Below are 21,097 nucleotides of genomic sequence, written 5' to 3' on the forward strand. Positions count from 1 at the left end.
AACGCCTACCGTCTGAAGCCGGCCCCACTGACATCACTAGTGATGTCAGTGGGAGTGATTTTGGCTCTGATAGAGCCAAAATCACTCCTGGCCTTGCGGTTGAAAAACCCAACCGCAGGCTTTTGCTCGCAGTTTCGATGGTCGCGATGGTCAAGACCATCGCGACCATCATCCTGCACGCTCGTATATGCTGTGGGTGGTGACCCACAGCTATACGAGCGTCCAGGAGGACGCTCCATATTAATGGAGGTGGGCCCTGATTCAGAGCGAGCGCTCTGGTCAGAGCGTCCGGCTCTGAATCAGGGCCATAGTTATCTGTGGACTAGTATTCCATGAATGTAAACTAAATTCACCTTCATATGAAATCTGTACATTCAATTTGTTACATTTTATACTTAGAAATATATTTTGTAGTTATCCAAGGATGTTTTAAGTTTTCCTTCACATACAGATTAGCAACGTACGCAGAAAAGATAGGTCCACATTCACGTGTCCTCAAATGGCCCCATTTAGCGAACCATGGACTTTTCTGCTTAGCACTCCAAAACCTTAATCTAGGTACCTTGTGCACTAGGGAACTAAGCCGTACAATTAAGGAAAAAGTATGCAGCACGGAACTTGTGGCAAGTGCCTCGTGCCATATGACACAAATTGAATAGATGTATGATATGAGAATGTGTGTGTATAATACACATGTATAAATGTGTGTATGTATATGTGTGAATGGAGATAGATAGATAGATATATCTATCTATCTCACACACATATATAATAATTATAGTATTTTATTTATTTTGTGATGAATCACATAGAGCGGGTGAAATCCAACAGATGTTTGTTTTCTCACCACAGGCAGGAATACAGGACAGTGCAGTGTTCATAGGAAAGATGTTACAGGCTGGTACACAGAATCTTCTGGCACAGTTCTTTAGTGGATTCACAGGTCCAGGATCCCTAACACTAGTCACCCCAGGGCCTGGGCGACTACTTCACCGTCAGGATCATCGGGATGCAATCAGGAAACCGGCTGACATGATCCCGACTGCTGGCTACCCAACTGCTTTATCCCGGCGTGGGTTAAATGATAGGCGTCTATATCTAGATGCCTGTCATTTTCCCGACGCCGGGAGACAGGCGTCCGGCATCCCGATCGAATGGATACCGGCGCCGGGAGTGGACAGCTGCAGGAGGGGAGGGTTAGGTTTAGCTCACCCGGGGGGGGGGACTTAGGGTTAGGCACTGCCCCGGGAGGGTTAAGGTTAGGCTAGGGGGAGGTAGGGTTAGGGGTAGGCACCCCCCGGGGGACTTAGGTTTAGGCAGCGGGGAAGGGGGGGGGTTAGGGTTAGGCACTTACAGGGGGGGATTAGGGTTAGGGTTGGGCACCCCTAAGGAGGGTTAGGGGGGTTAGGTTTGTATATACTTACCTGAGGACTATCGGGATTTCCAGCGTTGTCGGGCTGCTGGGATCTGTCCATCTGTCGGGCTGCCGCTGCCGGGAATCGAACCATGCAGCCGGCGGTATTTCAAACCGATTCTGGTTCATCATCCCTGTGCACAAACAACATTTATAAAGCTAGCCTTGCTGCAGTTCATCTCTTAAAGAAAACCTGGACTGGATCGATGTTCAACTGCTATTACACATTTCACTATGTACATACATACATACATACATACAAACAAATTACAGGGGGATGGCTGTCTATTATCAGATAAGCAGTTAAACTGGGATTATTACTTTTGGCTATTAACCTGGTGATATATGTTGGTCTTATAACATTGTTATGTATATACAGTCAGGTGCATAAATATTGGGACATTGACAGAATTTTCATATTTTGGCCTATATTCACCACCACAATGGCTTTGAAATGAAACAAACAAGATGTGCTTTAACTGCAGACTTTCAAATTTAATTTGAGGGTAATTACATCCAAATCAGGTGAACTGTGTAGGAATTACAACGGTTTCTATATGTGCCTCCCACTTTTTAAGGGGCCAAAAGTAATGGGACAAACTAAACAATCCTAAATCTAACTTTCACTTTGTAATACTTTGTTGCAAATCCTTTGCAGGCAATTACAGCCTGAAGTCTGGAATGTATAGACATCACCAGACGCTGGGTTTCATCCCTGGTGATGTTCTGCCAGGCCTCTACTGCAAATGTCTTCAGTTCCTGCTTGTTCTTGGGGCATTTTCCCTTCAGTTTTGTCTTTGTCTCCTTTGGGGCCAAAAGTAATGGGACTATCAACTCAAAAGCTATTTCATGGACAGGTGTGGGCTACTCCCTCTTATTTAATTAAAGGATTTGCAACAAAGTATTACAAAGTGAAAGTTAGATTTAGGATTGTTTAGTTTGTCCCATTACTTTGGTCCCCTTAAAAAGTGGGAGGCACATATAGAAACCGTTGTAATTCCTACACCGTTCACCTGATTTGGATGTAATTACCCTCAAATTAAATCTGAAAGTCTGCAGTTAAAGCACATCTTGTTTGTTTCATTTCAAAGCCATTGTGGTGGTGAATAGAGGCCAAAATATGAAAATTCTGTCAATGTCCCAATATTTATGCACCTGACTATGTATTTTTTTTTTTTTGTGTGCACATATAATTTATTTTTGTTTTTATTGGGCTGTATTATGTTAATTAACTTGGTAATCTGTGTGTTTTCTTTCAGTTAGCCGCCTGGAAGAAAGAGAGGCGGAGCTGAAGAAGGAATATAACTCCCTTCACCAGAGACATTCAGAGGTAAATCAGGAAACCCGCGCTGCTGTCAGCCATCTTTAATTCAATATGCGCATTCGCTCTAGGGTTTTTGGTTTTTCTGGGGGTGGTCACAAGGAAGTATAGTAAAATTTTATTTTTATTTTTCTGAAAATAGTAGAACTGCAAAGAAGATGTCTCTACACCAAACCCAGGTTTTTGCTTAAGGTGCAGCAGAAAGTGAAGGGTTTTAATACATTTTACAGGTTTAGCAAAATCATTCAAGTTGATAGTCTTCACTGTCACAGTCTCAAATTATAAATTTACTGTATCAAGCTTGTGATTTTATTATAAAAGTGTAAATAAACTGGAGGGGGCTGGGGAATTTGGTATCCAGCTTTCACTATTTATTTATTAAAGTTTATTAAGTACAGATTTTCTGTACTGTTGTTATTATGGAAATAGATTCCAAAATGACTGACACTGGGCTTATGCAGAGATGAGCGCACTCCCATATGTGTAGCATAACTTGCTTGAATTTGTTCTGTGCAAGCTCTGGAATGAGCAGACGCAAATATAAGCGTGCAGTGTTCATTCTGAATGTACTTACACTTTAGCCCAGAGGTGAAATGGAGGTGCCAAAGGGCGTTCTCACTAAGGAAAAATTCTGTAAGGGCGTTAATGCAAATGTGGGCCATGCAGACCTGTATATAAGCATATATACACCTGTTAGGAGGTGTATCTTTTGCACCTAGTACAGGGTAGGTGCTCACTGATGATGATGAGTAGTAATAAACCAGCCTCGTATGTTGCACATCATTTATGACACTGATTCGGCTGTTTACCAGTTTTACACAGGTAATTAAAGTGTAATAACCTCCTTGGTCTCTGCTTTCATTAACTGTTCCTTATGTAAATGTTTAAGGAATGCTATTGTTTTTTGTTAGACTGCAGTCCCATGTCTTTGTGGGTCCAGCTTGCCTTATAAGCAAACAACAAATCTGGATTGGTTAATTGGCATGCAGTAAATCTGGTTGAGGATGATCATTTATAAACCGCAGTAACTGGTCGCTGTCTTTGTTTATCATTCGGTTTGCTCGTCTAGAATTTTAGGTGTTGCCGATGTGGCTTTGCTAAACATTGATCTATTGTTTGAACTCACCAGTGAAGTTTTTGTGATCAGTAACTTGATGGGTCTATGCAACGTTTGACAACTTGAGTGTGTCCGTTTTGATGTTTCCTGCAGTGTTCAGAAGTGTAAGTGTCTGACACCAATCAATGGGGCTTTATGCCAATGCACGTTAAATACATTAGGCCTGATTCAGAGTTGCATGTCATGCCGATATTTGAGCGATTTATCTACTGTCTACGCAAGGAATATGGGTCCAACGTCTCCATTCCCACGGCCATTCTGCAGGACCATAAACTCACTCAAGTCTGCAACAATTAAATTTAAATGATCTTTGGGCCTGATTCAGACCCATTCGCTAAGCTGTGAATGCACGCTATGGGCGATTATCGCACGTTTGCGTATGCGACAAAGTACGCATGCGCAAATCAGTCACTGCAGCCGGGAATCGTGCTCTCGTAGTACACAGATTGGCCGCTTTTTGGGGTGACCGCACCGGTTGTGGGTGGTAACAGGGGAAGGTGCTTGTGTATGGGAGAGTGGTGCTGCGAACGCAGGTGTTTCGGGCCGTCAAAACGGAGTTTTATGGGTGTGCATGATTAGCAAAGATGTACATTGTACACGTCACTTGGTTGTTTTTCAGCCTGCATTGATCGCTGTTCTTGTGGCCGGGTAAGGTCGACCTAAAGCGCTGCGTGCAGTTCCGATGGCTCTCGATAGTTCATACACTTCCTGGAGATGACGTGTGTTAAGAAACCATACCAGCGTGCGTTCGCTCTGCCGTCGCTCCCTGAGACATAGAGCGCGTCCTTACACCAGACAGTGCGATTGCTTCATTTGCATACCTAGCCCCTTTTAGCTGCGTGAGAGCGCATCTTAGCGTCTGAATGAGCCCCTTTGACCGATGTTGCTGCATCAATTTACGTAGATTATTATTATTTATTTATTACCAGTTATTTATATAGCGCACACATATTCCGCAGCACTTTACAGAGAATATCTGGCCATTCACATCAGTCCCTGCTCCAGGGGAGCTTACAATCTATATTCCCTATCACATGCGCACACACATACACACTAGGGTTAATGTGTGTTGGGGGCCAATTAACCTGCCAGTATATTTTTGGAGTGTGGGAGGAAACCGGAGTACCCGGAGGAAACCCACGCAAGCACAGGGAGAATATACAAACTCCGCACAGGTAGGGCCGTGGTGGGAATCTAACCCATGACCTCAGTGCTGTGAGGCAGTAACGCTAACCATTACACCGTCTGTGCTGCCCAATGCTGTAGATGCTTGGATTTGCAAAGCCGCCAGTGGGCATCTCCACGAGGCTCCGACATTTGCATATTGTCGCATCGCTGCGGCGTACAGAGACTCTGCAGCGGCGCTATTAGCGTACAGTTTTGAATCGAGCCAATTCTACATTTTGCTGCACAGAAGCTTTGAAATTCCATAATGAATGCTCTTCTAATGCTCTGTTAAAACCAGGATAAAGAACAAGGTTTTGTTTACTTGGTGTTGTCTTTAAATGTGTTCTAGCCCCAAATTTGTGCTTATTTTAGTAGAAAATAATGTAAACCTGGTTTTATATTGAACCGCTTGCTATTACATGGATCTGCAATCAAACATTGATATGTTTAAAACCTTAAATTCAGAAGTCATAGTGCCCCCTGAGTGTACAGTTAGTAAAATTACTGACCACACGCTATAGAGACATTTAGTGGTGCTCTATTAGTCCCTAAAACCTGACTTGTGGGAATCTGTACACAAAAATATATTAACTAGATATTACACAATCCTTTCTACTTACATTTTTTTTAAATGTGGTGAAGGGAGACTAAACTGGCATGAGCAGAAGCAAACGCTAGGTGTGTGCCTCTTAACAATCCTACATCAGATGGAGTGTGGAAGGCCATCTTATGCAACCGACCCAAGAGTTAATATAGCCCAAATTCACCTGCCCCAATGATTCTATTTCCTTAACAAGATGCCCAATTTTTAAGTGACATCGCTATTGGGACATGGTGGGCCAACATAATATTATACGTATCCATACTAAAATACATTATTGCAGAACATCAATAATTTCCAAATGTATCTATATGTCATATGTGTATGTCCCAAAGTTAATGGGCGCACACATGAAACTTGCCCCTCTCTCGTAATTTGCTAAGTGGGACCTCCATGGGGTATCGACATGGTTACTGTCAGATGGTCGACAGTAACTATGTCGCAATTCATAATGTCAAGATTAGACTGTCGTCATGGTTTAACACATCGACATATTCACAATGTCGGCATCTGAAATGTTGACGTACTGAGGATGCAGGTGGTTGGCTTCTGGGAGGGTTAGGCTGCGGGGTTGGGGAGGTTCGAGTTGGGCACTAGTGGGTAGAATACTCACTGAAATGCCGCTGCTTAGACATGGCCGCTGGAACTACACCACACATCATCACGGAAGCAGAAGCAGATACTGGAGCTACCACTGTGCGCTAGGAAAAGGTAAGACACCACTAGACCATCACGGACGGTTTGTTGACAATTAATTATGTTGACATATCCTTTGTGTACTAATAAACTCAAAGATTTTAGCTCGAGCTAAAAAAGAAGAAATTGCTTTTTTTTGTGGCACTCATTAACTGTAAAGTATAATGGGTATGTAAAGATAACTGGTGTTAAAATGTAAACTTTATTTTCTCAGATGCAGAGAATTGATGAATCTGCCCTTAGTTACAACATATTCCTATATCATAAAAAAAAAAAATGTATTCAAAAAAGATTTTTTTTTTGTAATGAATCCATGAAGCATATTCTCATACTGCTCTCAATGAGACATGATAATTGTTGACACGGTCACTGTCCACATGCTCAGTTAGTTGACATGCTGCATGTCCACAGTTTGACCGTGTAGGCAATATCGACCAATCATGCTTTGACTCCATGGCTTTGACTTGTTTTTCCAGCACATTCCACAGATGCTCGATCGGATTGACATCTGGGGAATTTGGAGGACAAGTTAATACCTTGAACTATCATGTTTCTCAAATCATTCCTGAAAATTTTTTGGAGTGTGGTATGGCGGGGAATACCTTTGCCATGAAGGGGTGTACCTGTCTGCAACAATGTTTAGGCAGGTGGTTTGTGTCAAAGTAACATCCACATGACTGCCAGGAAAGAAGAAAAAAGCAGCTTCTCAGTATGGCACTAGAAGCTCTTATCCTGGTGCTAATTAGGTAGATAATTATGAGTATGCATCAATTCACTCAACAGTGCTGCTAGTTCGTAAGGGCCAGTTACTCCCCTGGCATAAAATAACCACATGGAATAAAAAAAAACCCAGTGAACTGCGCAAGTGTCAAAAAGTGTTATATCAAATAGTAATATGTTTTATTGATTGACACAAAGGCTTCCTTTAGTATTATAGTATTTATTCACAGTACTCTGATCAATGCTTAAAAATTGTTGAAATAAACAATGCTCAATATAATCCAAAATGCTGAGCACATGAGTATAAACTTTAGTTTCGATTTTTATATATTACATTGGAAAACTGTTCTATGTTGAGCTATTCTATATTATATAGGTGTCACGACCAGCCGGCCGATTCTCCAGATACCTCAATCTGAGAATCGCCACCAGTGACTTATGGTTACCTCAGCACGTGCGGTTACTCTAACACTGTTCTGCCACCACCAACGAAGTTAACGGGAGTCGTTAGCTTCTCCCCTCAAATCTCAATATGCACACTCACTTACATATAGGTAGGTAGCTTTGACCTCACAGGCTCGTGAATTCGATAAGAACACTGAGAATACACTGGATTAAGAATGTTTAATCCGAAAAATATTTCCAAGGTTATTGATAACAGAAAAAGGTAGTACAAATATGGACAATGCAAATATATCACAAATAGGTTTCAGAGAAATAAAAGGAATTAAAAATGAAAAAGAACCCAGAGTCTTTACATCTAGACTCCGTCGTGAAGGAGACACAGGAGCATTGGATTCCGGCCAGTCGTCAGGACTCTCCTTGGGCACAAGAACACTTATCACTGAGGGGGAAGCACAGTTATACTCTCACAGCTGCACTAGCCCCCACCTTTGGGTTTTTCACTCTTTCATTCCTGTACACTGGGCATTAAGAAATCGGCCACACCCTTCCATATTGTCTATAGGAAGTGGGGGTCTTGAAACAGTGTGAAGGGGTCTTTAGAAACCAATAAGCAGGTAACATACCCTTCATTTCTGTCATCTCCCTCCTAAAGGATTTTATATCCCATGACCTGGCTTGACTAGGTCTGACCATCTGCGTTAAGGATGTATCTCTCCCCAAACTTTATGGCCTGTAGAGATAAGAGATGGTTATCTAGATGCCTGGTTCCAGGAAGACAAATCTCCTCCAAGCTTTGTATTCCTACAGGTTAAATACAGGACACTGCCTAGAATCCATGTTGATGCACACATTTATATATATATATATATATATATATATATATATATATATATATATATATATATATTTACATGACATCATTCCTGGCGATTATTCTCGGGAATGAACGCCACAATAGGTAATACAGCATTTTGGATTATATTGAGCATTGTTTTTCAACAATTTTTATGCATTGATCAATTTACTGTGAAGAAATACTATAATACTAAAGGAAACCTTTGTGTCAGTCAATCAAACATATTACTATTTGATATAACCCTACTATTTGATATAAAACAATGCCTATGATTTCATCCAAAATCATGTTTTTCTGTCTCTATATCGGATAATATGCAGACCTGTATCTGGTAAATTCTGTGCCCCTTCCCCCTATCAATTGAGTGAGCTATTATGTATAGGGAGGAAAACATTGGTCATTTCTGCAGCAGTTTGCATTTTTCAGGGTTGGATGTACCATTATTCTATGTAAAATAAATTGTTTCATGAGCATTTTTTCCACTTTTTACAAATATTTATGCTCATTGGAGATAACCGTAAATAAATATGCTCCATAAAATGTTTTGAAATATTGGAGTGCATTACTCATACTCTATCCTGTAGCCAAAAACCCAGATCGATGGGTACTTTCAAAAATCAGTTTGTAAAAGATACATATTTTGGCCTAACCCCTTCTATTTAACTCAACTACACGATCCTTGCCTCCTTACCTATGGAGGAGTTCTCCTATATACCTCTGCAAACCTCTCTGCCTTAGAAGCCGGTCAGTAAGATATAGAGACGATTGTAAGAGAAGTTTTGTTTTATATACCGTATGTTGTAATGCTGGGCATACACAGCCAGATAAAATGTCTGTCAGACCGACATTTTATCTGGCCGGCTGCCAGCCGCAGATGTCGCCGGCATACACTGTGAGAGAAATCTCATATATATGATATATGAATCATTGCACTGTGTGAAGTGAAACAGTTTTTATAAGCATTCAAAGTTGAAGAACATTCAAATTTCAAAATGTGTCCGCAATTTTGGCCACCAGTGTATGTGGAGATTATTTGCATTGAAATAGAAGAATGTTTAAGAAGTACTGACAATGATAGCTGGTGCAGCCTGTGCCACAGCTGTTCAAATGCTAGAACTAGTTTTTTCCTATTGGTTCCCACTTTATGAAATTGGTGGGGAATTGCCCTTTGCTATTAAGCCAGAGACCAAACCAAGGTAGAGACAAAATGGTTTGTTACAATTTTTATTACAGGAAAAGTAACTGTCTAATGAAATGACTAATCGAAAGAGTTTATGCAGATGACTTTTATTGCTTTTTAGAAAATTGTATTAAATGCTTTGCCTGGATTTTTTACTGTCAAAAATGAGTGTAATTTTGATTCTTGCAACTAAAATTGCAGACATGGGGTTTTCGATTTAAATGTTTTGCATTCAGGCATATATAGTACTGGTATATGTGTTTGACATCATCCCTTAAATAACAGAGGTACAACTGATGCCATGCACATGATGCCCATTTCTAGTTCTGTGATTATGTGACTGTAAGAAATCTATGTATTGTTCTGTACTGTAACAGATATTTTCCCCACACTTGTGTTCTGTTTCTTGAGGGTCAGTTCACTGTAAAATTAAGTATCTGGCACAACTCCCATACTGTATTTTCAATGAAGGAACTGATCTTTGTCAACCTGATTTTCTGATGTACTGTAATGCTGGGTACACACTGGCCGATATATTGGCCACTCAATTGACTAGCCGATATATTGTGGGCACGTCGGCGGGTGTGTACCAGCGATATGTCTGTGAACTAAGTCATTCAAAGACATAAAGTGTGTGCTATGTAGCACAGCCGATAGCTGATTATATCTGCAGCTATATCGACACATCGTGCTGTGTGTACGGGTGGTCAGCGTACACATGCTGCAGAGTCCGCCAGTGACTGACATCACAACTGGGCGGACACAAGTAAATGGCCGCCCAGTTGTGAAGTCAAGCACAACACATCAGGTCGACGTTTGGTATGTGTATGCACTTACCGACCGTCTGATAGGATGGCGGAACGGCCGGATGGCTGATGCGTCGTACTGGTGTATACCCAGCTCGAGACTATTCCGTGATGAATGAGGAATCACATCTGTATCTTGCACTGATATTAGGCAACCATACACATAATGTCCTACTATGTATATATTTTTTGTTTGTATAGTAGACTGTAATCTAAAAGTTGAAAATCGCATAATTTAACAGGTGATCATTCAAAATCTTTCAATAGATGATCCATAATTACATGGAACACTTGGAACGCACCAAGCTTCAGCAGCTGATTGGTTCTGACCAGCTGGAATCTACCGTGCACAGTAAAATTAGGTAAGATGTGTTTAGTATAAAGTAAAGTGGAAAAGTAGTGAAAGAAGAAAACCTGTCGCGCCCCCCCCATCCCCCCATTGCTGCTTTTGTCTGCTGGAGAGAATGCTGCCTTTGTATTACTAAATCCTGGAACAATGCTTGGGCTGATTCAGAAAAGCTGGCTGAGTGATTGGAATTTAGTAGGAGAGTGGAGCTGAAATGTACAAAAAATGTCACACACAATGTGTGCTGGTGTCAAATATAGCAATGTATTCTTGTGGCTGGGCTTATTACAGTGTGTGGGGTATTTGGTTTCAAATTAATTTGTATTCCTTATTTCATTGTTTATTTTTTCTTTATTCTTTTTTAGACAGAAGATTTGTTTTAGGCTATTTTGTGTAGCAGCAGGCTGTGGATGAATTACAAGTCTCAGTGTGCTCTGTCTTATTATAATTAGTAGGGTGCAGGAGAGCCACAGGTTTCCAAATCGTCATCTAAATCCACAAATGACAATTATGATAAGTTATTATGTAAAGGGTTAATGTTACAATTTCTCTGCATCCGTAATATGTGTTTTGCATGGATAATCTGCCTAGGTTGTTGCACAGAGTGCATGATGTTGTTTATTTCAGTGCCCCCCCCCCCTCTCTCTCTACATTGCTGTAGTCCTCAGATAGTCAGTGTGCAGTGATTGGCTGCAGCATAGGGAAGGGAATATTCCCTCCTCATTTATTTCTGAGGGAGAGACAGGCAGAGGGAGGGGGAGAGAGCGAGGGATGATGTCATCGCTGTGGGGCTACTGCAGGAGCGTACACAGTGGCTGCCCATGGCATCGGCTGAATGACAGACCCTCAGCAGCGTCTAGATACACCCTTATTAGTCGTGTGGCTTCCTTGATACCGGCGTGCCACCATGCCAGCGCAGCGCCATGAGTCCCAGATGCATGCTTCTGTTTGTATTTGGCTTCGTTGGCGGGGCGGTGGTTATTAATTCTGCCATCCTAGTGTCCCTCTCCGTTCTGCTGCTCGTGCACTTTTCATTCTCTACAGGATTGCCGGCCTTAACGGAGAACCTACCAAGGATCCTCAGGTACTCAGGCCTTGTATTTCCCAGTCTGCCTCTTCTTAACCCTATTGCTTCCAGACAAGCCCTTTAGCATTTAGAGGTTATTCATGTTTGTCACTAATTTATTTTTTTCATAATTACATAGCATCTTTATATAGTTTGTTGCCACAATTACATATAAATGAATACCAGCTCTTATTACATGCACACAGATATGTTGTAAGATGATGAATTTCATTCTTTTTATAGTGAGTGATTTATTTCAGTCAACATTTAGTTGTAAAACAGGTGTATTTGGTTATACGTTGTTTTAAGTTTGTTTTTACCATGTTTCCGTGTGGAATGGCATTGTGGTGTTTAATGTGGTTTATAGTATGCTTAAGCCGTGTTTTTTTTTTTTTTTTGTTGCGTGTGTGGTTAATTATTCTCTATGGAATGAGTTGGTTCAATTGCTGTTAATTTTGTATGAACGTAATTCCTAATGGTTATTTGTCAGCAACAAGGACAACTGCTGTGTTCTCCTGTATACTGGCTCATCTTTTCTGGAAATCATGAAATACGTTTTGTTTTTCAGTTATTTAAGGCTATATTACTGTAAATATTCTGTTTGCTTGCTACAGTTTTGTTTATTAGATATAACTTTTTTTTAAGTAAAATAAAGAGAATACAGTTGATAGTGGTATGTGTGTGATATTGATCATTTTGGCTTTTTTAAAACATTACTGCAATCGTCTGTATGCAAAGGAAATATATAATTAGTATTTATTGGTGGATCCAAGGGAAAACAAAACTGCATTATGTTTGGCATCAGTAGACTGCACATCTATATGTATGCATGTACATTAGAAGCCTGTCAGTAAGGCGGAATAAATGACCACCTTGTATGTCAGGTTAAAGGAAGGTTACTTGGGCATCTGAGTGACTTGGTGTTTTGTGACTTGTGTATGCAGCATGAGGATGTGACATCACAGGTCACCAAGGAGCTTGTGTTGTTAATGTATCATAATATCACAGTGCCACTAGTAAATGTATCACAGTGACTGTGTTTTGTGTACCAGTGAAGAAACTATGATATAAAGCTTAATATTTTAGAATGATTACCCTTGGTGATCCCTGCCTCTGTGTGAGTCAGCTGTTTTTAGTAGGTTGTATAATTGACTAGAGCAACATAGTACTTAGCGGTGCACTGGTTCTTGTAAAGAATAATTGGCAGGGTGAAGAAAGGTATTAAAATCCAGTTTTGGGGTTGATTTATGATTTCATAAGATATTTGAAACTATTTAGCGTTAACAGATTAATAAAATATATTTCAGGAATATATATATATATATACAGTATATGTGTGTGTGTGTATCTTAAAGGCTTTTTGCAGAATAGCTATGATGTTCTGAATGTTTATAGATTCAGTTTAGGTTCCTGTAAGAGAGAGTTCTGTAGTGTACAGAGTATACAGGATAAGATAATCCATCTTTTTTCCCATGCTCTGCTGCTCTTTACATCTGCAGTACTGGAAGTCACATTTACTGACAGTTGGAAGAAGTTATGGCAAATTTTTGCCTTATAAAATGTGAGTTACCTTAGGGTGCTGCTGCTTTGATTGTGATACTAGTTCTTAGTGAATGGAAAGGCTGAATATTCAGTCCACAAAATGATAGTGGGGCTAGATACACAACTGCAAATTTGCATTTAGAGTAAGTCATTGGTTAGATTGCTCCATTTGTGTCAGGCTGCATTGTTGCTAAAAATTTGGCCATGGCATCTTAACTACTGAGGAGCCCAGGGCATGTGTCAGGACAGTTGTCCTTCTCCGAACGCTGTGTCCTCTCTGCTATGACGCCACCACTAATGGATGCCCCATGTTCATGGCCCGGCATTCTGGAGCAACAAATTTAGTTTTTTTAGGGATTGAGGAAGGTACAGATGGAATAACAATCATAGAACAAGAGGCAGCAATCTTTGATGATTGTTGCTGTTTGGGTTGTTAAACTCTAACAGAGTGAGGGCGGCTTCCCTGTATTTGAGGACACTTTAGCTAAACCATTAGCCTGTGTTCCCCTCTATTGTTTATTGGGCAAAACAATGATGAACTTTAGTTTTTATTTGAAGTCAATGGGGGACATTGGCTCTTATGGAATGTAGCCATATATCTATATTGCTGACTCTGTTCTGATATTTTCCCTATGCAAATATAATTACTACTACCATTTAGGAAAGAACGTCCCATCTCTTTGGGGATCTTCCCACTGTCTCCCGGTGACTCTTTGGTGTTACCAGACACCCGTGGCGCTGAGACCCAAGGAAATGGACCTTGGAAACTTCACGAACAAAAACATGCACGTTGCAACACCAGTTTAAAGGTATTATATATTGTTTCCATTCTATATATAATAGAGCAGTTGTGGGATTCGTGGTTCACATTGCTTATCAGATCTGGATACTGGTTTAAAAATTGTGTAACATGTTAAGGCTTGCTTGTCTCTGATTATCAGAGCAGAAATGGGGCTATTGGTATTTCTGCTGGTTTGTGACACTGCAGGGGAAATAAATACAGGCACCATATCATCAGTGTGTTTTATCTATACTACATGGGTGTATGTATAGGTGCTGCAGAGTCTGGGACTGATATTCCTCCCATTACAGAGGCTTCACACTACTCTTATACCATTGTTATTATCATTTATCTAGCGTCACCATATTACACAGTGCTTTACAGAGAATGTCAATTATTAACTTCAGTTACTGCATTAGAGCTTGCAGTCTAAATTCTGTCATATACACAAGGTCCCATTTTTGTAAAAGACTGATTAACCTACCAGTATGTTTTTGTACTACAAGAAAATCCATGCAAAATGCCATACTGATAATGCCCTGGTCAGATGACCATGCCAACCAATCTGCCATAATCACCCATGGATTGGTAAAGGCAGGTATCCTAGAACCCTAATAAAAGGATTAGTGGAAATATTTGTTTGAAACTTTGCTGTGGTGTTTATACTTAAAGGAAAAGTTAATATGTATTAAATATTTGATATAACCCTTCCCCTCCTTAACTAGCAAAATGGCAGAGGTCTGATGTCTGGGACACTCAATCCTGCTGAACTGAAATTACTTTGGTCATGTTTTGTCAAAGTCGTGTTAAATCTCCTGTTTGCATGGTGTAGTAAGCACCTGAGACATGCAGTGGTTCTGACAGGCTTCCCTTATGCTGCTGTTTCAGGATGAGCTATTGAATCTCAGCCAATCAGGGGCAGGCAAAACTGCCAGCATAGACCCTGACAACATGGTGCACCCATCGTCAAAAGAACAAAAAGATGAGGTCATAATGAAAGCCAATTTAAAGAACAACAATGTACAGAAGAATAAGAAGAATGAAGACGTCCAGGTTAATCAGGAGACCACCTCCGCATCTACAGGTAGTCTATAACTTAGCTCCTTGTGTTCTAATGTAGTGATGTTCTGTGATGCAGAGCAGCAGTAACAAATGATCAGGGAATAAGGTGCCTGCAGGGCCCTGAATATCTTTCAGTTAGTGTAAAATTAGTGCTTTGATTTACTGCTGTATATACTGCATGATACAGAGGTCCTCATTCTGTTCTGTTTTGTGTTTATTTAGTCTCTTCTCTTTCCTGGTGGGTAGAGACACGGTTTCTTATATTGAGGTTTATCTAGTTGTTTATATATTACACTTGTTTACATATCCTTATAGCAATTGGTTGCTCCTTTTTGCTTTTCTTATAATCTGCTACAAGAAGCATGTCTTTGGAATGGACACAGTGTAATTTAAGTGCAGATAGTTGCAAATTTGCCCTAAATCATAACCAATCCTCATTCAGATTGTGTCTAGAACAAATTAAACTACAAAAGCGTGTGTCTGGCGACCAATACAGTGGCACAGTCATCAGAAAGCTTCACAACTTCTAGAGATCTATATGCTGCATTGGTGTCTCTACTACATAGTTCTTAATAGTATGTTTAAGGCTATACTCTTTGTAATTAGTCATTGATATTCATATCACATACCCAAACTGTTTAGTGCTGTCTCGAGATTTGAGAGACAAACCCAAAGCCTCATCTGTCACTGAATGCATGTGTCCATGTTCCCCACAGAGCAATAGTGGTAGAATATTTGAGACACTAAACGCGCACACTTTTGATGAAACCACATAAAATAATTATCTTCTATAATTTCTGGTACAAATGTCCCTTTATGTACAGGTGCTGTGTACTAAAACAGTAGGTGACACTATTACTAATTAGCTGTCAGAATTGTGTATAACTCAGATTCTCTAGCAGACCCATTAAATAGTGTAAGACAGTGGTGTCAAACCAGCTGCAGTGGAACTACACATCCCAGTATGCCCTGCCACAGTTTTAGCATGCCCTAAGAGCAAAACTGTCAGTGCAATGATGGGATATGTAGTTCCACTGCAGCTGGATGGCCCGAGTTTGACACCACTGGTGTAAGAGGACTGTATGTTACACAAATCTCTTGTATGTTGTCCGTAAATAGAGATAAAAAATAAGTTCAAATTTGTGTTTCCTGGTTTTTTAAGATGCGTTTAATAGTATATGGAAAAAAATCCTTTTAGTGCAGCTGTCTAGAAGGACAGTGCTCAAGGAGATTGTGGGCCTCAAGGTTATGGCACTCTAATAGGAGGCGTATTCTCTTGTGGTTTCCATAGTACATCTATCAGCTAATTTATTTATGCTCCATTCCTTTTAATGCATGGCACTGTTCACTAAACGTATCGATTTTACATGTGCATGAAAAAAAAAAAAAGATACTTCAGGGGTTTTAAGTGAAAGGAAAAGCACTTTGACTTGGCGGTTTGCCAGATATGTTTTGGGGACTTTTATTGGAGAGTGATAAAAACGGCTATGTTAACATGGGTAAAACCACATAGACCTAATTTTAATAGAAGTTTATTTAATGCTTCTAATTGTCAATCTATCATAAGCACCTTTTATTTCATGTTTAATTTTTAATGTATTAACTTTTTTTTATTTTTTTTTATTTATTTTTTTTATAAGAAATCCTGTTCTTGCAATATTCTCTCCGCTGGTGGCATGCCTACAAGTGACATTGAGAAAACTCAATATACAGCAATACTAGCAAAAGGCTGCACCACGAAGCCACTTTATTCTGAGATATGGGTTATCATAGACTTTCTGAACGCATATTATTATAGGGGCTGACAGGAATCGGAAGGAGCTTTCTTTTCAGGCTGAATTCAATGGAATAAGGGCAGCATTAGCTTTTAGGAAATAGTGTGTACCTTCTTGGAATATTAAATGTACTCTTGGTAGGGCCCTTTAACTGCTCCCTTTTAGGCTGGACCAAGGGAAATCTTTCACCCTTCCTCACACAAGCTTATACACTGAAGTGCCAAAAGTCATGGAATAGATGCCTAGTATTGTGTAGGAACCCCTCTTGCACGGCAAAGTGCAGCAACTCGATGTGGCATCGATTCCACAAGTGGACGCAAGACCTCTGGAGAGATATTGACTGATGCCGTCTGGATAGCTTTCCACAGCTCACTGATATTTGTGGGTGCAGGATCTTGGGTGCGAATTGACTTCTCCACCTTGGGAACACCTTGATCGCGTTCATGTTGGGCGAACGTGAGGGCCACTCCATTTGTCGGATCTCTCTAAAATGCTCCTTGAACCAATTCTGAACAACTTAGGACCAATGACAGTGAATTATCCTGCTGAAATATTTAATCGTTGTGGGGTACATGAAGTCCATGAAGGTCTGCAAATGGTCATCAAGTAATGCAAAGTAGAGGTTACCAGACAATGGCGTGTTCAGACGGACCCAACCCATGCCACGTGAATACACCCCACACCATTATGGAGCCACCACCAGCCTGCACGGTGCCTTGTTGACAACTGGGTCCATGGACTCATGGGGTCTGCGCCACACCCGAACACTACGATCATCCTGAAACCACTGGTACTGCGACTCAACGGATTACGCCACGTGTTGCCAGTCCTTCAGGGTCCAATTAGCGATATCACAAGCGAAGGTGAGGTGCTGTGTCCAGTGTCATAGTTTTAACAGGGACACTCTGGTTGGTCTTCTGCTCCCATATCCCATGGAAGCTAAAGAATGTTGCACTGACTTGTTGGATATGCACCTGGTACCTCCTGCATTCAGTGTGGATGTGATTTGAGCCAGTGTAGCTTGTCTGTCACCACGGACAATTCTGGCCAGATGCCGCTGGTCTTTAAGCACCTGTGGTTGGCCACTGTGGGTGGTAATGCCATGAGGTATTCCCGGTACACACGTGACACCGTAGATCGAGGAATGTTGAATGTCCGCACAACTTCAGAAATGGAATGTCCCTTCCATTGGGCACCCACTATCATGCCCCGTTCGAACTCCGATGCTTCACGTCACCTTGCTTTGAGCAGCCTAGCTGGTGTTCAAACTCACTTGTGAGATGTCGGATTACAACTGATGCAGTTCTGGGCATTTCCAAGACATCAGAGTATGGTGATGTCACATACCCTTACCTTTACATACTGCTATCCCATGTCTTTTAGCACTTCAGTGTAGCCTGCAGTGGCATATCTACTAAGATAAGACTGAAGATAATTTTGTTGGAAAATTTTGCAATATGTTCTCATTATTTTGGCCAGTAAAGGCAATTTTCACTGCAGGCAATGGTGCAGTCAGTATGGCCGTGAATGTATTGTTAAAAACCTCTGAAGAATAATTACAGGCATGTTTAAATAAAACAAGAAAACTCTCAAAATATAGTTTGCTTGTTTTTTTTCCCTAAAATGAATATCAAGCCTTAAATAGAAAAGACTAATGTGACAAAGCTACAGATAACTTGAACAAATGCTTTCCAGATACCAATGATAATGAGGAAAAATCTGAGGTTCAGTCCATCATAGAATCTACTCCAGAGCTGGACATGGACAAAGACCCCAGAGCACACCAGGTTACCAGGTTGGTAGACCTCTCCTCCAATATTTCCAGGGTAATATCCTTAGGCCCCTCCAGCAGTGTCAGGAATCCAAGGTGTGGGTTAAGAATTAACCGTATTTAGATTGGGCACATGAGATTGAGCTCCTGTCCACCTCTTTCTGTGCCGCACTACATTAATGTACAGTGCATCTGCTGCTCTTCCCGTTCTTCAGAGCTTTCAGTGGGCAGTGTAAGGAGAGAACATAATCATGTATACTTTTGGAAGAGCTGGAGTATTTGCATGCATTTTACTTTGTGTTTTTGGTTTCTTCTAGTGGAGTTTCCGAAGCTTATATTCACTGTGTACAAACAAAGAAATAGATAAAAAGATAATGGCTTATGTTTATTGTTTAGCAACATTGTGTACTGATTACATTTTCTTGTTTCCAGTACCCCATCCAAAGGCATTGAAAATAAAGCATTTGACCGGAACACAGAGTCATTATTTGAGGAGCTGTCGTCGGCCGGAACAGACCTTATTGGAGATGTTGATGAAGGGGCTGACTTGCTAGGTATTTAATTTTTATCTGTCTTTTGTTTTGGTTCAGGTTGAGCACAAGGGCTTGTGGTTTGCTATCTCTGTTTAAATTGCTGGTCATCTGGCTACTACAGCTACAGATATGCCCAGCTATATCGGCAAATCACGCCACGCATAGCGCGAGAGATATGCGACCGCGCCTCCATTGGAATGCATGGTGAGTTTGCAGTGCGTGCCATAGCGTATGCAGGTGCGGGGAATCGCATGGTGTGATGCGTGTGCACATTTTAATGAGCGCACCTGTAGTTACTGGTTAGTTATCTGCACTGCATGACCATAGATTATAATTCTCTCCTGACCCCATTGTTAGGTTGCAGTGATCCTGATGTTGACTTTTTTCCAAGGCATACTTACTCAGAGTACCTGTTTTCTACGAGTGTTAAGCTCAATAAAAATTGTTAACTTCAGTATAATAAGCCTAATCCTACACCACAAAAAAAGTAGAGATGATGAAATTCTCCAAAAATATGTTTGATACAGTTTGCATGTTTCAAACAAAATGGTTGCCTTGATTCCACACATATACTGTATGTTGAATGCAACTTAAAGCGTTTCATTCCTGCGCAGGGAATGAAATGGGAAGAGCTGCCTGTTTTTATTACTCTGAATTAGATATAAAGACCTTCTTGTGGGAGACAATCCATTTGTTAGCACAGATACTGCTGCCTGCAGTTGGGAAGTGGAGTTATGCAGAGGAAGGGTGGGAGTTATTACCACTCACACTGGAAGGTCTAGTCTGCAATGACGAAAACAATAGTGGGCTTCTTTGTTTAACTGAAACAACCACACAATAGATACAAAACCTTCTATAGATATAATTATTTAAAACGAAATCAAATATAAAATTTAAAAAAAAAAAGAATTTGAATGAGCTGCACCACTAGTTTATATTTTGTGCCGTATCTAATTTATTTGCTGAATAGCAAAGTGTTGACAGTCTGCTTCTGATATCAACTGAGGGCCAAAGGAACACAAGCTATGAAAAATAATATTCTGCTGACAACCGGCTCTTTTGAAGGCTCACTATACACAAGTCTAGTGGGACTTCATCTGACCTGCAGGACACCAATCAGAAATCCCTGCAGTGGAACATTGCGGTTTCAAAATAGCTCAATACTGTGGCCTGTTGCCCACACACTGCGTTGCTGTATCATACTTTTGATAGGATAATACATCTGCATTCATTTTCTTTAAACAAAACAAATATTAACCATTTATAATAAAAATGTCCTAGAGTTCTGCAGCAGGGAGCAGTGTTTTGTACTGGTTAGTTTTAGTTGGTCCCACACTTACTTTTCTACCCCTATTATTCTCTGCTCTGGGCGATGGCAACTGTATGGGACAGCTATGGAAGCCCAGTCTTGTTTGGCTTCATATTCACTTGGTAAATTTGGCTAGAATTCCGGCATAAGAAAGTAGCATAAGGGCTGTATTTCACTCGTAAGATAGCCGAACAATTCTATGTCTGTGTGTGTTTAAACATCGTGTGTGTGTGTATATGATTATATATGTTTAAAAAAATATATATTTTCTGCATAGTAGACTATTTTAAAGTGAGCACATTCAGGCACATTGGTCACTTTCTAGTCATATCCTTCTGTGGGGACAGTATCTTCTACTTTCTTGTATGTACTAGATCAGTGATTTTTTTTTTTTTTTTTTTTCTGGAGTAAAAAAAAATCCTCCTGTTTCCGATCACTTAGTCTTCAGACAGTCTGCTCACTTACTGAGCTATGCTTCCTTCCTAATATTTTTCTTGTTATGTTTAGAGGTATGTGTCATACAAGTGATTTATTGCTACACACTTCGGAGTAACCAGCTTTTTATTTTTTTATCCTCTTGTTCTAAAAAGGAACAGGGTTATGTTATATTTTATCCAGTTCTACATAAT

General features: G+C 40.5%; 1 protein-coding gene and 1 long non-coding RNA gene across 2 annotated transcripts in view; both read left to right on the top strand.

The window, feature by feature from the left end:
* The window catches only part of SPAG9 (sperm associated antigen 9), a 92,203-nt gene that overhangs the window by 35,606 nt on the left and 35,500 nt on the right, over window positions 1–21,097 (top strand). Inside the window, exons 3-8 of the mRNA XM_088468591.1 lie at window positions 2,674–2,744; window positions 10,551–10,645; window positions 13,899–14,046; window positions 14,907–15,102; window positions 18,551–18,650; window positions 19,059–19,180. Coding sequence (XP_088324717.1) covers window positions 2,674–2,744; window positions 10,551–10,645; window positions 13,899–14,046; window positions 14,907–15,102; window positions 18,551–18,650; window positions 19,059–19,180 — 732 coding nt within the window. The remainder of the gene's footprint in view (window positions 1–2,673; window positions 2,745–10,550; window positions 10,646–13,898; window positions 14,047–14,906; window positions 15,103–18,550; window positions 18,651–19,058; window positions 19,181–21,097) is intronic.
* LOC148542435 (uncharacterized) lies at window positions 11,671–13,257 on the top strand. The gene is made up of 2 exons (XR_015877821.1): window positions 11,671–11,713; window positions 13,195–13,257. It is a non-coding gene; the product is annotated as an uncharacterized LOC148542435 (long non-coding RNA).

This window comes from Taudactylus pleione, unplaced genomic scaffold, assembly GCF_031769625.1.
Source record: "Taudactylus pleione unplaced genomic scaffold, aTauple2 ptg000012l, whole genome shotgun sequence".
In the NCBI taxonomy this organism is placed as follows: Eukaryota; Metazoa; Chordata; class Amphibia; order Anura; family Myobatrachidae; genus Taudactylus; species Taudactylus pleione.